Source organism: Protomyctophum bolini (genome assembly GCF_963924005.1).
Source record: "Protomyctophum bolini genome assembly, chromosome: 10".
In the NCBI taxonomy this organism is placed as follows: domain Eukaryota; kingdom Metazoa; phylum Chordata; class Actinopteri; order Myctophiformes; family Myctophidae; genus Protomyctophum; species Protomyctophum bolini.
In genome coordinates, this window is record NC_137871.1 from 13,348,204 (window position 1) to 13,364,127 (window position 15,924).

Here is a 15,924-nt window from a genome sequence, read left to right on the forward strand (position 1 = left end):
TATTCCTAAGGATACTTACAATTCAATTCACTTCAAAGGACTTTATTGGCATGAGAAATGAGACACGTTAACGTTGCCAAAGCAAAAGTAGAACACTACAATCAAAACAAAACAATGTATGTACAATTGAAAGTTGAATATAAATGATGTGTACACACTACACAGAGCTATTATGTTGCAATTGAGGGAAATCTAACTTACAAAACCATAAGAATTGTGCATTTGCTGTCAGAAATAGTTGGCCTATATTTCCACATAGGAGAGGTTAGCTTGGGGTAAGCTTTTTCAAGGTTGTGCAGAAATAGCTGTTTTTCAAAAGTGTTTAAAGATAGTTTCAAAAAAGGTGTTTAAAGGTAATTGCTTTGATTGTATGTACTGTACAGTGTTTCTACAATTTACAATTTTTTGTCAAAAGTGTGTAAATGTATAGTGTAAAAGAGGAATGTACATGTATGATGATCTTGATGAGGTACACTAAGATCAGTCTAGAGTTCTAGACTCTAGACATCCAATAAATATAATTGTCTATGTACCGAGGTCACTTAATGCAGGGATACGTGCAATGATTGAAGAGCATCACAAGCAGATTGAGTGTATAATTCTCTGTGCTAAGGCTTTCTATTCTCTTCTGTTCTCTCTCCAGTATCCACAGTGCAGAGCACTACATGCAGGAGGCCAAGAGACTCAAACACAAGGCTGATGCTCTGGTAAGAACCCATCACACACTCTGATATAAGGGTGCTCTCGCAGCATTCAGGCCTGCTTGGTTCGCTAGAACGGAACCATAGAGTGTTCCATGTTCCGTTCATTTGGGATGGGGTGAAAGCCCCGATCCCTGGTGGCAGAACAAAGAACCACAACCACCGAAGTGGCCTTGGTTCTAAATGAACTCTTGAGTGGTTCATTTCTAGTGTGAACGCTATTCAAACCATTTGCAGGAAACATTGCAAACTGCTTTTTATTTGTTTTCTCAAATGTTGATGCGTTACGTCACTTTGGCATGGGTCAGACAAAGTAAAATGCATTCAGGTTGTCAGGGGAAGTAAGGCTATAATATTTTGGGTATGTTCAAAGGTGGAAACTTTCCATAGTAGTTAAAGGGAAACCTAATGGGGAATTAATTCGAATGTATTAAATTGGAATAGAAGTAATCATTTCGGATGTAGCATTATGTACAGTTATGTACATAATAACCATTGTCATGCACAATTATGACTAAAGTTTACTTTGGAACAATGTTTAGCTTTGAGCTAACAGTAATAGTGGAGAAGGTAGGAAAAGGTGAGGGGCAAAGCTACATACACTAATAGAAGCCCCACATAGGGGCCATCACAACACTCTGGGACACACATACAGTAGTCGACCATAATGCCCAACCAATGGACAGTTGCTCGGTCTCTAGTCCAGACTCTAGAGCACTATAGGAGAGCTTTAAAAATAAGAAAAAAGCTTTGACCTGAGGGTGGCACCAGAGAACAGGTAATGGGGTCACCAAATTGAAAATAGTCCTTCCTCCGTGGAGTATTAATGTGCTCAGCAGATTTCATGGGATACAGTACCTGTGTGTATCTGTGTGTGTGCTAGTGGGAAATGTAGCCTAATGGTGGCACTACAGGAAAAGATATGAGGTCGCATAAACCAGTGGGGTTAATCAGAATGCCATAAGGCTGTAGAATCACTCCAGAGTCTAACTTGGAAGACAGTTCCTGTCCTGGAAAGTTTCCAACCCTGCATCATTGCAGGTTATGCACAACTGCACAGCTGTGCAATAAAAAATAACTGAAATAATGATTGCATTTATATAGTGCCTATATAGTTCCTTTATCCAAGGCGCTTTACAATGTGCATTACAAATTCACAGTCATACACCGACGGTGGAGCAGACAATACACTAGTTATTTCTTTCAATGATTTTATTATTATTTTCACAATTATATTACCTGATAATCTTCTTCCTAAATACAAGACAATACACAATACTTTAAGCTGGTCACATGAAACTCTGAGTCTATACCGTCATATCTGTCGCGCGAATTATCAAAAGTAGCTGGTGTATGTGTATCAGATTGTGAAAATAAATCACAATAATAATAATAATAATAAAATGATTGAAATAAATAACTAGTGTATTGTCTGCTAGTGTTCTGCTTGCTTATGCTATGGATATACTGTCATGGTCACGTCCTGAGCCCCTCCGTTTGTCCATGAGTTTCCTGTCTCTCCCAAGTCCTGCTCCTCTGACTCTGATTGCCCTGAGTGCCATCACCTGTGGGGACCAGCTGAGCCAGGTTGGGTGATGAGCTCCAGTGACTATTTAAACTCTGCCTTGTTTGTTCAGTGCTGGATCTTAAGTTAGTGTCAGGTTTTATGTTCAGTGTATGTACTTATCGTATGTCATTTCCCAAGTAAAGTCTAGTTTATGTGATCTTCTTGTCCTGCCTTTGTTTGAGCTTCCTGCACATTCTAACACCTGCAAACCGGGACATATACATACTGTTGACTTTTACAACTTCATCAGTAATTCAACAAAAAATACTTACACCATGCACAAATAAATTGCATTAAACAGTGCTGTAGGGTGTGTTTTTTCACAACCCTATCAGCATTGTGATATAGGCCTTATACTCATGTTCTCGCTGGATGCACTAAAAAGGCTTCATTGATTTGGTCGTTTTATGACTTCATGCTTACAAGAATAGAAGTGAACAACCTGTTTCTCTGTGTGCCTGATTTATACGCAATTGTACAGTGGTGTCGCACACCTAAAATAGCCGAACTACAAACTCACAATGCATCACGCTATGACATGCTGTGAATTTGTACATTGTCTATTTTAGGTGTGCGGTACGATGCACAACAGAGGATAAATTATGTCCGCTCCACATTTTGATCGTAAAATTACACATGCAATTCTGAGTCATAGGCACCTCCACTGGGCTTTATACATATTTCAAAATATGCCCAAATATTCTCTGATATGCGCTTCGGATCAAAATGTGTGCTGCAAGCCTGCAAACAACATAAGCAGACGGAACCCAATGGTTACTGATATAGAAGTCTATAGAGGCAGGTATTTGATTTCTCTGTCACTTCTGGATCAGTATTCAAACGGAATTTCCAACCACGGGGGTTTGTATAAAGTTCACACATGCACACACACTATTTAACATCACTCAAAGATTTGTCAACATTTCTTGTCTTAACACTGAGTGAGTGTGTCTATCTCTCTGAATAAACAAGCAGGCATATAGGTATACATCTATGCACTGTGCACATGCCTGTGTGCCAGAGGGAGGGGTCCGAAGGGAGTGTGTGTGTGTGTGGGGAGGATGTGTGTCAGTGTGGCATAAAAACACATCAAAGATGTCACTGTATAATTGATGTTATTTACTGCTCCATTAGCTTCCCAGAGAGCGTGGTAGTCAAGGACCAATGTCTGCAAGATAAACAATATCAAGTAGATTATGTGATTTTTATAGCAAACAATGAAAAGCGATTTATTTATCTTGTCATCTATCTTGGTTTAAACGTTGTTTCCCCCAGATCTGTCTGGGGGATTGCAGGCTTAGCAGGGGATTACTGTTAGAGGAGATTGTGCATCTTTTGCAGGGCTGTGAAGACGTTGATTTGTCCCACACGCTCTCTCTGTCTTTGTCCCTTCTGTCTATCTCTCTTTCTGTACACAGAACACTTGTTTCTTTATTTCTACTTACTCATAATTCTTCTTAATTTAATTTATTCTTTTGTAAAATCCCATGCACTTGGCTATTTTCATTACTTTTGCCTGACGCTCTTCTACGACAAAGTAGGGCATTATGAAACAAAAATAATTTAAAAAGATATAATAATTGGTCTCCAGATTGAAGTCTGGTGTACGTGACCATAATGGACATAGTGGTCGTATCTGTGGTTCCGGATCCGACCACTATGTCTCTATATGCCTATAGAGTATATGGGCCTATTGGTCGGTGGTTCTGGACAACTCCTATCTGACCGACTCTACGTCAGGCACGGCATTCCCTTGGGTCGTTGTAAGCGGTGTGGTGTGCACGCTGAGTTTGAAGTCTGTCGGCCAGACGTTTTCGAAAAACCTGTATAGTAAGATTGTTCGCACTGTCTGCAGAGAATGTCATGCCAGCATTTCAACTGCACATAATGAGTGAGTGACAAATAAACCTTGAATCTTGAAACCTCTCTCTCCTTTTTTTCTTCACCCATCTGCCTCCCCTATTTTCCATTCATTATCTCCATTATCCTTCGCTCTGTCCTCTGTCTCTCTTTCCCCTCCCATCCTGTAGATGGATAAGTTTGGTAAAGCGGTGAACTATGCAGACGGGGCACTGTCCTTTATAGAGTGTGGTAATGCCATGGAGAGAGACCCACTGGAAGCCAAATCTCCGTACACCATGTACTCTGAAACGGTGGAACTCATCAGGTGTGCCACTCGCTCAATAATCAATACCTTCACTGATATATTGACGATATACGTCCCAGTGTTTGGGAGCCACTGCACTAGAGGATTCAATTTCCTCTTCTGTCCTCTCCTCTCTTCCAGGTATGCTATGCGCTTGAAGAACTTCGCCAGTCATTCGGCCACTGTTCCCGAGAAGAAACTAGCTGTGCTGTGGTGAGTTGCTGTGTGCGTGCGACGTGCATGTGCATTTACTGTTCCTCTTCACTTGTCCTCTTCGCAGCCATTAAGCATCTCTATAGTGCATCCTACGAGTCATTGTGTACGCAAACACACGCAAACACACACTAACAAAATAAAGCCTTCAGTGTGTCTATGCACACACACACACACACACACACACACACACACACACACACACACACACACACACACACACACACACACACACACACACACACACACACACACCGAGATTTTCAGCCAAGTCGCCTTGAATCCAAGACCAACAATGTTACATTGTGCCCTTACATGATGGGACAGTGCATTGATGATGCATTGATTAGGGCATTAATTAAAAAAACTGCGTCCTTAATGGTTTTGTTCCCATAGTAACCGATGCCTGTCTCTACTGTACCTTCGGATGTTCCAGCTGAAGAAAGATCACGCTGTCAAATACTCACGATCTCTCATGGACTACTTTAAGGTACACACACACACACACACACACACACACACACACACAAACACACACAGTCTCACACAGTCTCACACACACGCGCACGCACGCACGCACGCACGCACGCACGCACGCACGCATGCACGCACGCACGCACACACACACACACACACACAAAGAGTTCACTGACTTACTTTCTTTCGTTCCCCCATGCCCTCCTCTGTGTACTCTATCTCTTTATCTGTAGTCCGTAAAACCTATAAAGCCAATTACCAGCCCTTAAACATAATCTGTATTCATTTGCATGGCGCCTGCGCATTAATTTTGCATGCGGTTTATAAAATGTGTTCGCTCTCTTTTCATTTTAATGCGCTAATTAGCTCCATCAATCACGCCAGTGGGTTGTTGGGGATTTAATGTGCTTGTTTTGATTAATTCCGTTTAGTTTAATTAATTACACAGTATGTCATTATAAAAGTGAGCTGTTTGCAATGTTAGAATTGCTTTTTCGGGTCTTAGGTGTGTGTGTGTGTGTGTGTGTGTGTGTGTGTGTGTGTGTGTGCGCGTGCGTGTGTGTGTGTGTGTGTGTGTGCGTGCATGCGTGTGCGTCTGTGTGCGTGGCTGCGTGCGTGCATGCTTGCATTACTATACTTGTGAGGGTCAAATATCCCCACAACACAAGTATAGTAGAATTTGAGAAATAGGCATTGTGAAAACCAATTTCTTGGTCCTCACAAGAGAAATTATTGATTCATGATTTATTTGAGATAGCTGTGTATTGTCTAATGCTGGTGCTACTGTACAGTATGTGTACTATGTGTAACTATTAGGTTAAATGATCTGTGTGAATACAAGGTTTTTAGAAATCAACTCACCTGTAATATACTGTAGGTTATGATAAGAACAATCTGATCACTCTGAATTGGCTATTTTGTAAAAAAAAATATATATATATATATATATATATATATATATATATATATATATATATGGCCTAAGTATACATGATGTGAACATGCATGGTACATCATTATTAAACTTACAGTAATTTGCATCACGACACATTGTGAGCTTGTAGATCGCTTATTTTCAAATGGCTAAAATGTATATAGGGCTGAAGTGGCTAATGTACTTAGTTACTTTACACCACTGTCTAACTAACACTATGGTGGCTGCTCTGTTTAAGACGCGTGCTCAGGACACGCTATGATTGGCCAGTAGCCACTTTGAGTGGCAGTCGGGGCAAACGCGCTCACCAGGACATGATTTACTATTCTGTCCTCATCGGGTCGCAACTCCAACGGCCCTGAGTCGGCTAAGTGAACTTCGCAACACTCTGCGCGGCAACTCGCTCGCTTTAGCCTGCTCGGTGGTGTCTTACGTGGCTCAAGTTCGCTTGAGACTGCGGGCCTCCGGTCTAGTCCATAGATTAATAATATATTTAGGTCTAGTCCGCAGTTGTTGTAGGCGAGAGGCAAGAGGCACTTCCGCGTTGGCCACAGAAGCGGGGCGTGGTTATAAGCACAACCCGGGTGGGATTTTGAATGTCGCGTTTAAGACCTCTATCTAATAGCATGACAACTACCTCATCTAATACGATTAAAGACCCTCTAATCTATCCAACTCTGTGAGAGAAGAACCACAGTCGCTCTTTAAACACACTTCTATCTGTGGTTCTAGAACTCAGCCAAGAGCTCCCACCAAGCACCTTCACCATGGAGAAACAATGGAAAGTAAGTACACACACTCACACACACACACACACACACACACACACACACACACACACACACACACCCACACACACACACACACACACACACACACTCACGCACGAGGCGCACACGCATGCACACACAAATAAATAAACACATATGTGTAGCACTAGAATTTCGCCGGCCTTCGGCCGGCGAATCCTAGTTACGTTGCAGCGCAATATGGAAAGAAGGAAATTGCGTTGACAGAGTTGACAGACTCCACTTCATGTTTCAGCTGTGTTTTTAAACTCAGTAGTGTGCCCTGCACATGTAGTAACGGATGGGTTATAAATTATTATAATAACAGAAAGTGTTTTTTATTTCTCATAAATAGGCAAACATGGTGAAACAACTACAGTCACAGAGAGCAGTGGCAAGGTAGCTGCTGCCTGCTAACGATGCAAACAACAGCCTTGCCTGTCGTGTGTGTGTGTGTGTGTGTGTGTGGGGGGGGATAGCACTAATTTTCGACTGTGTCATAAATATTTACATCTGTAGCCTATATTGTGATTACATTTGACCGTACATTTGACTCTTGTGTTATATTCTTGTGAAATATTCAGTAAAGTATTGTGGTGAAATATTCACCCCAAGTTGATAAGATATGCAGAGAATATAATACCAAGAAGCCCCAGTTTGAAATGCATTAGGCCACAGACCCCCATTTGATACCATTTGCTCTCTGGGAAAATCAGGGTCCATTTGGTTCCATTTGTATGCTCTTGGAGTATGATGACTGTGCTAACAGTATTATCATAAAATATGTCTCAGTTTGAAGATTCAAAAAAACATATTTCATATGTGTGAGCTTGTGAAGTAGAACGTTCAACCTAGAGACAGTGTTGCCAAGTCTGATCATTATAAGCTACTTTGGACTTGTTTATCTATTGGTAGTCCTTGACATGGAAATGTTTGAGTTCCACTGCTCTGAAACAACATTAGACAACAAAGTTTGACAGTCAACACTATAATTGATTATTTTAAGACTAATTTCCGGACCATTTCTGATTTACCTACTTTGAACTGGACTATTAACATTTTTATAGACCTGGTTGCTTGTTTCACTCTCACATCCACGATATGTGGCAACCCTGGTCCCTGGTTTGTTTTGGTTTGCGTGTGGACAGTGGATGTTTTTTTGTGTTGCTTTAGCATCTTTAGCACAGTAGCTATCAGAGGCTGCAGCAGCTGCTGCTGTCATGAAAACGCAAGTTTCTGTCCCAGAAGCTCACGTTAGGTCTGCGCACACTGTACGTTGCTATCTATCGCTATGGCAACCTGTCATCAAATGCTGCTAACGTTGTGATCAGCACTGTTAGCATGTGTGCTATCAGGCAAAAGCTGAGATAGATATAAAACTACTGGCCAAAATGTCATACAAAACACAACACCTAAAATCGGAATGTGATTGTGACCTACAGACCATCATGATTTGCTTGCTGGACCTATAATTAATTTATTTGCATTAAATTGCCACTCGCCCATATAAATAAAAAGCAAGATGGCTGCCGATTGCGAGCGGAGAGACAGAGAGTAGTGACGTGTGAGCCGGGTGCGGGCCTCTGACAACAGCATGAACACAGGGCAGTGTTGCCAGGTTTGCGAATTGTAAGCGAGTTGTAGTGTGTGTAGCCTGGTTAAAAGGCCTTGTTTCTGCCCGTGTTGGGGCATGTCGTGTCGACCAGTTTCTGTCCACCGCTTTTGGCACGTGACCAGCTTAAGAATTGTTAAATTAGATAATTCCTTGCATGCCAGAAGCCTAATCTTTTCCTCAGCCGACGGGGGGGATTCCTCGTTGGCTGGTTACTCATGCGAACAGAATCCGTCCCTCATATTCATAGTCATCACCATGCTGGCTCGTGGTGGACCTTTTTTTTGTCAATTTTTTTGTATAAATGGAACTGAATTCCATTTGTACACTCAGAGTTAAGTGGGTGCTTGCAAATAAAGATTTTGAGAAATACTAATGCAAGTTGGACTCGTACTATGCCATAGTGGCGTAGTAAATAAGCGTTATAGATATTCTGAGGAAAACCTCCAGGGGCCTATTTCACGAATCTTGGATTAACTAATCCAGGATATAGGCCAAAGCCAGGCTTTTTAAATCCTGATCTTTACAGCCTGGTTTATTCCGTTCCACTAAAGCCAAGCGAGGCTCAGAATTGGCGGATTTGGTGAGCCGGGATCAGCAAGCCTGGCTTAATAGACAGTCTGGCTTTTTGTCTCTAGACCCATTATGTTGATCACAGATTTACTGATCCTTCTTCTTCATGGGGTATTAAGGCAGTTTGCATCCTTAATAGTTGCATTACAGCCCCCTTCTGTATATCTCATTATCTTTACTAATCTATTTAAGACTTACTGATACAAGGACTTAAGCTTCTAAAATAAATACTGCTGCTGTAATTAAAGAGAGAACATACTCTCAATAGTGGATAGACTGAATGATTAACTACCCCAAAAATATAGTTTACATTTTACCACTACTATTAACTTAAAACAGAATTCTTAATATTGTAAGCATAATGATATTGTCGCATTGTGATATTTGGCCATAACTCCCTCCTCTGAGGGAGCTACCTTTGGGGAAGGGGGTTGTTGTCCAGACAGGGGCCAGACTGGTGAGGGTCATGGGTTCATGTAGCATGCCAAAGTTTGTTCTATTGCCATTGAGATTGCATTGGGCATTTAAGTTCAATAACTTAAATAAATAAACATTTCAAAGTAAAAAGTTCCAGCATGTGTCTCCACAGTAAGCTGAATTTTACAAAGTGTGAATGGAGTTTCTAGGTGAAAGTGATTTTTTGAAGTGCCACTATCTGCCTATAAATGTCTCAAATTTGAAAGCACTATATTTCTAAAACTATGAAACATTTCAAAGATTCCTTTTCAGGCACACATGTCCACCGTAGGATGAACCTAAATAGGTTTGAATGGGGTTTCTAGGTGTAAGTATGTAGGACTAGTAGTGGGTGAAACGTTACAATGGTAATATGTTGTAAAACAATGAGTAATGGTAATATTTAGTGGTTTTCACTTTTACAAAAAATAATAATGATATAATATAATAATTATTCTTAACCGTGCACTTGCACGACAGCAAACTTATTCATGGGGAACATTCACCAAAAGCAGCTGATCTACAAGCTCACAAGCTGTCATGATGTTGTGCAGCCTATATATTTTGGTTATTTGATTTTATATAGTGCTTAAATTAGTCCTTTAATGCAGACCGATACAAATAAGGCAACACAAACCCATAATAATTGAATAAATCTGGAAAACATCATTGGTTTGTGATCAGTTTGACTGCTTAATGAACAGTAAAGACATCAGGATTAGGTTAAACCTGGCTGGTTAAGCCTGGTCCGGAGCAGGCTAAGTCCAAAGCATAAGTTTCCATGGTAACTAATGTAGCATCACTTTCATGAAACCGAATCAAGCCTCAACATATCCAGGTTAACTGGTTAAGTTAATCTGGCAAGATCAACCAGCTTTCATGAAACCGGTTAAGCACTGATCCAGGATATAAAGCCCGGCTTAATCTCTAATCCAAGTTTCGTGGAACGGGCCCCTGGATGCTGACATTCAGTCCAAGTCTTTGCCACAGACACATTTGTCCGTGTTACTGACATGTTGTGCTCTGTGTGCGTGTGTCTTTCAGGCTAAGCAGCGCCCCTTCACCTCTCTGCCCCTCCCCTGCGGGCAGTGGGGGCGCAGGCAGTGGCTCAGGAAGCAGCGCTGCATTGTCGTTGTCGTCGTCGTCGTCGTCGTCGTCGTCATCGGGCAGTGTGGCCATCCCTCAGCGGATCCACCACATGGCCGCCAGTCACGTCAACATCACCAACAACATCCTGAGGAGCTACGAACACTGGGAGACTGCAGAGAGACTGGCCGCCCAAAGTCACGGTAACATGAACATGCATTCACTCATTCACACACACACACACACACACACACACACACACACACACACACACACACACACACACACACACCGCAGAGTACACATATGCATTAAGATAATGTAAGCCTTTAATTCATCATAATGTATGTATCCTGATCCCTGTTGCTCAATCTGCTTTTTCTTCCTCCTCCAAACTTCTCCATCTCCATTACTGTCTGTCCGTCTGTCTGGCTCTGTCTCCCTCTCTCTCTCTCTCTCTCTCTCTCTCTCTCATGCACTCCTTTATAGAGTTCTTCCAGGAGTTGGATGCAGTGATGGAGCAGTTGACTCAACAAAGCAGCATGACTGAACTGGTCCAGTACATTAGACAGGGACTGCACTGGCTACGGATAGAAGCCCATGTTCCATAGGGAATGGAAAACTAAAAATGAACCTTGAATACTTGAACTGGGACCACAGCTTGGGCTGGAGGTAGGCTAGACATGGGCTTGGAACCTGTGATGAGACCGTATAACCAAGGGGAGATTATTCGATTCGCACAGAAACTGCCTCTGAGATTTCCTACTTGGGCCACTGCCCCTAATCACGCCCTTATTTAACCAGGAAGACACTCTGAGGTTAAAGGTATGCTTCCAAGGGGCACGGTACGGCAGTCGGTAGCGCTGTCGCCTCACAGCTAGAAGGTCCTGGCTTTGATTCCTGCTGGGGGCGCTGTGGGCGCTGGGGGTGTGTTCTCTTCTCCATGTCCAACCGGGGAATCTCCCCCTGTCAGGTGAAAAGAAACGGCTTGAAGTGTATTGAAGGAAAATTGAGGTCAGTCCATCGCTCTCCCCAGGTTGGCAGCGGGAGTGTAGCGTCCAGGATTACACTATTCGACAATTGACACTGGGTTGCAAAAATAGTGGGATAAAGAATTTGGAGAAAGAAAAAAAAAGGTATGTTTCCATAAATGTTTCAGACAAGCATCATAATAAATACGTGCTCTCTTTTGGTGGTCCTAAAACTCACCTGTGATAAGCAGTGGATTAGAATTTAGTTTTTGGAACCTCGCCTGGTTGTAGATGTTGGAATAGGCATTTAACAGAGTACCATGGCAATCAACTCTCAAACTAACAAAATTAAATGATGTTAGATGAAATGAGGACCAAATGCAACAGGGATGTGGTCAAGTGACACTGTAGCACATGCACCTCTGTATAATGTAGTGCACTATGAGATAGTTCTCAGAATGTGGAAGGAAATCTCAGAACAGTACCACACTGGCTATGGAGACTCAACTCTTGTGAGAATATACTGTGCAATTAAAATGAAGACCAATGCTTATGGTTTAAGCAGAAGGGAGTTCCAACCGCACCTCAAGTCTATGGCAGGCTAGTCTGGTGCATCTCAGAGGCAGGACAGGTAGCAGGAGGAAGGAAGGCACTGGAGCAACTCAGACAGTTTAAGCCCCTATTTTATTCACAGGGTGCAAGTAAAAATGTACAACGTTTCGATGTATTGGTCACATCTTCGTCAGGTCATGAACGAAGACCTGACGAAAATGTGACATCGAAACGTTGTACATTTTTACTTGCACTGTGAATAAAATAAGGGCTTAAACTTAATCTGAGTTGCTCCAATGCCTTCCTGGTTGGTTATTCCATTGTTCCTTTCATAGCTTTGACGAAAGATTTCCATCGACTACCTTTTTCACTGACAAAAACTAAATGGAAACTAAGCTAACTAAACTAAAACAAATAAAAACTAGACTAAAATGTTAGGGAGGGACTAGTGGAGAAGAGAAGACATTTTATTCAAAAGACTAAAGGCCGTTTTGGATGGGGCGAGTGACACAGGCATTCTCGCCTGGATCAGCACATATCTGCACATGAAACTGACCAGAATCCAACTCTAGCAACCCGTGGGGGCGTGTGCACGAACGAGCTTGCGTGCGACAATTTCACGGAACCGCGCCCGCATGCGTCGTCCACGCCCCTCAACTTCTCTGCACGTCCTAAGCTCGCCTCTCATTGAAAATGAATCGATGTCTCAGTCACTTCCTGTCTGAAACGACCTTAAGACTAAAACTAAATGTAAAAATCAACACTGCCACAATGCGCCATCCATGACCAGTTCTATCAGTTTTATTTTTCCAAAGGTGGCCCAGTGAAGTTAGGGAATATGAATTAAAAATGGCTGCTCTAAATGTTTCCTGTCATATTGACTTAAAAAGTAAGGACTGGTTGCTGTCAAATCTTTTTTTTCTTCTCTTTTCTTATTAATTTATGCTACAGAGGCAGGTGTAATTGCTCCTTAAAGGTGCTGTAAGTGATTTGTTTCTTTATTTTGTGTTAAAGAACTTTTTAATAAAAAGATAAATTAACACATTGATGCCAAAGACGTATATTTACGTCTGTAGGTCTTTATAGTAGTTTATGATACATCGCAGTATTGGGTTGCTATAGCTAGTCAAGCGACGAAGATGGCCGCTCCATAGACTTCTGCGTAAACAGCGATCTTAAATTTGTTTTTGTTTTCTCAGATTGAGGTGTTTGATCCAAACCGGGATGTTAGTGGCAGTACTACCTCGACTACCTCGACTTTAAAAATGACTGTAGCCCAAAAGATTGCTTAGGCGATTTTGCTTCCGGTTCACTGTGGGCCTGATTAGATGAATTATGTAACCCACCTATAAACACAGTATAGGGGAACAGATTCAGGAAGGAGATTTACTACCAGGTGTAAATGAAGTGCGTAAAAGGAGGGTGTATAATCCGTACGATCAATCTCACGTGTCATTCACCAAAGGTTGCGTAATGGCTTCACTTGTGCGTATCGCGTCATGTGGGAATGGTCGTAAATGTCCGTACGCTCAAAATATTGTGTGTAAATTTCTTCCTGAATCTGTCCCTAAACATAGGTGTTTATAAGTACCATATTTTCTGTTCACTAAAGAGCTGGAGAGATGGCGAAACAGATGTTATTATCTGAATACGCTGTTTGCTGTAGTACTAGTGTAGACTGTAGACTAGAGCATAAACCTTTTAACAGTTGACAGTGAGTTCACCCAGAAATAACACTTACGCCACCTTTAACAATGGACTGTCCTCTTCACAACAATTAAAATAGAGGGCTCCTTACATGACGGTTTACAGTCAAATGCTGTAATGTATCAGCACAGCTTCTAAAGTCTGTAATCTTTAGTGTTCTCAGCTGTTACCACGTCAGTCGTATCTGGTTCAGTAATCTAATGAAATAACTCCACATACTAAATGTTTTGTTTTAGGAGTTGAAATGTCTATGGCCCTGGGTTTCCCCAAAGCACAGATCTTAGTCCTGAGGATCTATGCTGGGATTAGGATAATGACACTAAGGCTGAGAGCTCAATTCAGTTTCTATAAATCTTGTAATGTTTTCTCCAGCCCGGTAATCGTGTGCATATAAATGTACAGCTTATTGTCAAGTCTATTTAAATCGTTGCCTGACTGAACAAAAATGTTGTTTGTATATTATGATGTACAGACTGTGACCCTTGAAGAGAGTGTTTTCTTTCTCTCTTTTTTTTCTCCAGTGTTTTTTAAGATGGATGAATGAATGGTGATGGAAGAGAATGTAGCGTGCATGTACTTGCACTTACGGTATGTGTGTGTGTGTGTGTGTGTGTGTGCGCGCGCGTGTGTGTGTGTGTGTGTGTGTGTGTGTGTGTGTGTGTGTGTGTGTGTGTGTGTGTGTGTGTACACTTGTGCAGCTTTGTATGTTTGTGTCTATGCAGTGTTTGGTTGCAATTACACAGCAAACAAAAAACCCATGTGACTTTGAAACCTCTCATGACAGATGCCATATCTTCCAAAGGAATAAGTGGTTTCATCTTGTTTAGACTCCTATACAATACAATGTGTGCCAAGAAAACTTAACCTCTGTAAATGCAGCTCACTCAGCATGACGGTACCCTTTTTCACCATGTCCCCATTGATGAATGTGTATATTATGGGCGTTGATGTGAATGTGAAATGTCATTTTCACTCTGATGATGAAAAAAGCAACAAGTGCCTCTATTCATGTCCAGTGGAAATTGCTCTATTTATTTGAGAACAAAGAATTAATCTAAAGGATTTTGCCATACCATATTGGTATAAAGATATTTTCTTTTCTTTCTTTTTTTGTAAACTTTCATGAGCTTTTAAATTGGTGTTGATGATAACACCATATTTTGGCTTTAAAGTATTACAAATGTGTGACTTATTGTCTTCTGAAATACCTGATATACCAGGAAATTCTAAATACCATAGCATGCAATACGTAATGTCTTCAGACAAAGAAGGATTTGTTTTCCTTTTTTTTTGTGCATAGCCATCCTAAGTCATTCTGAGCATGAATTAAACTGCAATCGCTGTCCATTGTCTGGAAGATTCAAAAGGTTTATACGTTTACATTGATGGACAATAATCCAAAAGCCAAGCTTCCTTGTGAAATCCCTTTCCTAGAACATTCAATTCCAATTCCGTTCTTACAAGTCATGAAGCCAAATTTGATGTTTATTGGTAAAGAAGGACCAATCAACTTCAGCAATCAACGGCCAATAAAACAAAAGGAACATAATCGTTTTTTTGTTTTTTTGGGAGGGGCTCAGTAGTTGTAAACCCAGTGTTACTCAGTTAATGATGTTTGATGTTGTTTGTTTTCTGAAAGTGTTGTTACTATACAGTTGTTATTGTTAGCTTCACACAGAAGTCCTCATTTTTGGTTTTATGCAAATAAAGTCGGTCTAATGTAACTATACCACAGTGCTCCATCAAATGTCATAATTTTGAAGACATGTCATCATCACTACAAACTAACTGCCACATTATATGGTTATTGTTAAAATGATACAACATCTTTCTTTCTTCTTTTTTATCTGCAATGTGTCAGGGTCTACACAGACAAATTATTGGACAAAGGTTGTCTATAATTCTGACACATCAAATCTTTTATTTCTCTATTAATGTAATCACTATCACATTTTTTGGGAAGGTTATTTCGGAAAATATAATTTATTTATGTTCAAATTTATTATGATCAAAATTGTCAGAACAAAGACAAATAATGTAATAATCCTAAAACGGATATAGTTGCAGAGCTGCTAGTACGATTTGTAAGCCCTATATAAATATACCAGTAAGGCGCCTTAAGTTGCTTGCACGCCAGTAAG

At 41.1% G+C, this 15,924-nt stretch overlaps 1 protein-coding gene across 1 annotated transcript in view; it reads left to right on the plus strand.

Annotated features, from left to right (window-relative positions):
• aff2 (AF4/FMR2 family, member 2) overlaps window positions 1–15,490 on the plus strand; it is a 110,479-nt gene extending 94,989 nt beyond the window's left edge. Inside the window, exons 20-26 of the mRNA XM_080774565.1 lie at window positions 644–707; window positions 4,299–4,435; window positions 4,556–4,627; window positions 5,024–5,117; window positions 6,771–6,823; window positions 10,512–10,756; window positions 11,043–15,490. Coding sequence (XP_080630691.1) covers window positions 644–707; window positions 4,299–4,435; window positions 4,556–4,627; window positions 5,024–5,117; window positions 6,771–6,823; window positions 10,512–10,756; window positions 11,043–11,164 — 787 coding nt within the window. The 3' untranslated portion in view covers window positions 11,165–15,490. The remainder of the gene's footprint in view (window positions 1–643; window positions 708–4,298; window positions 4,436–4,555; window positions 4,628–5,023; window positions 5,118–6,770; window positions 6,824–10,511; window positions 10,757–11,042) is intronic.
• Window positions 15,491–15,924: the final 434 nt, after the last annotated feature.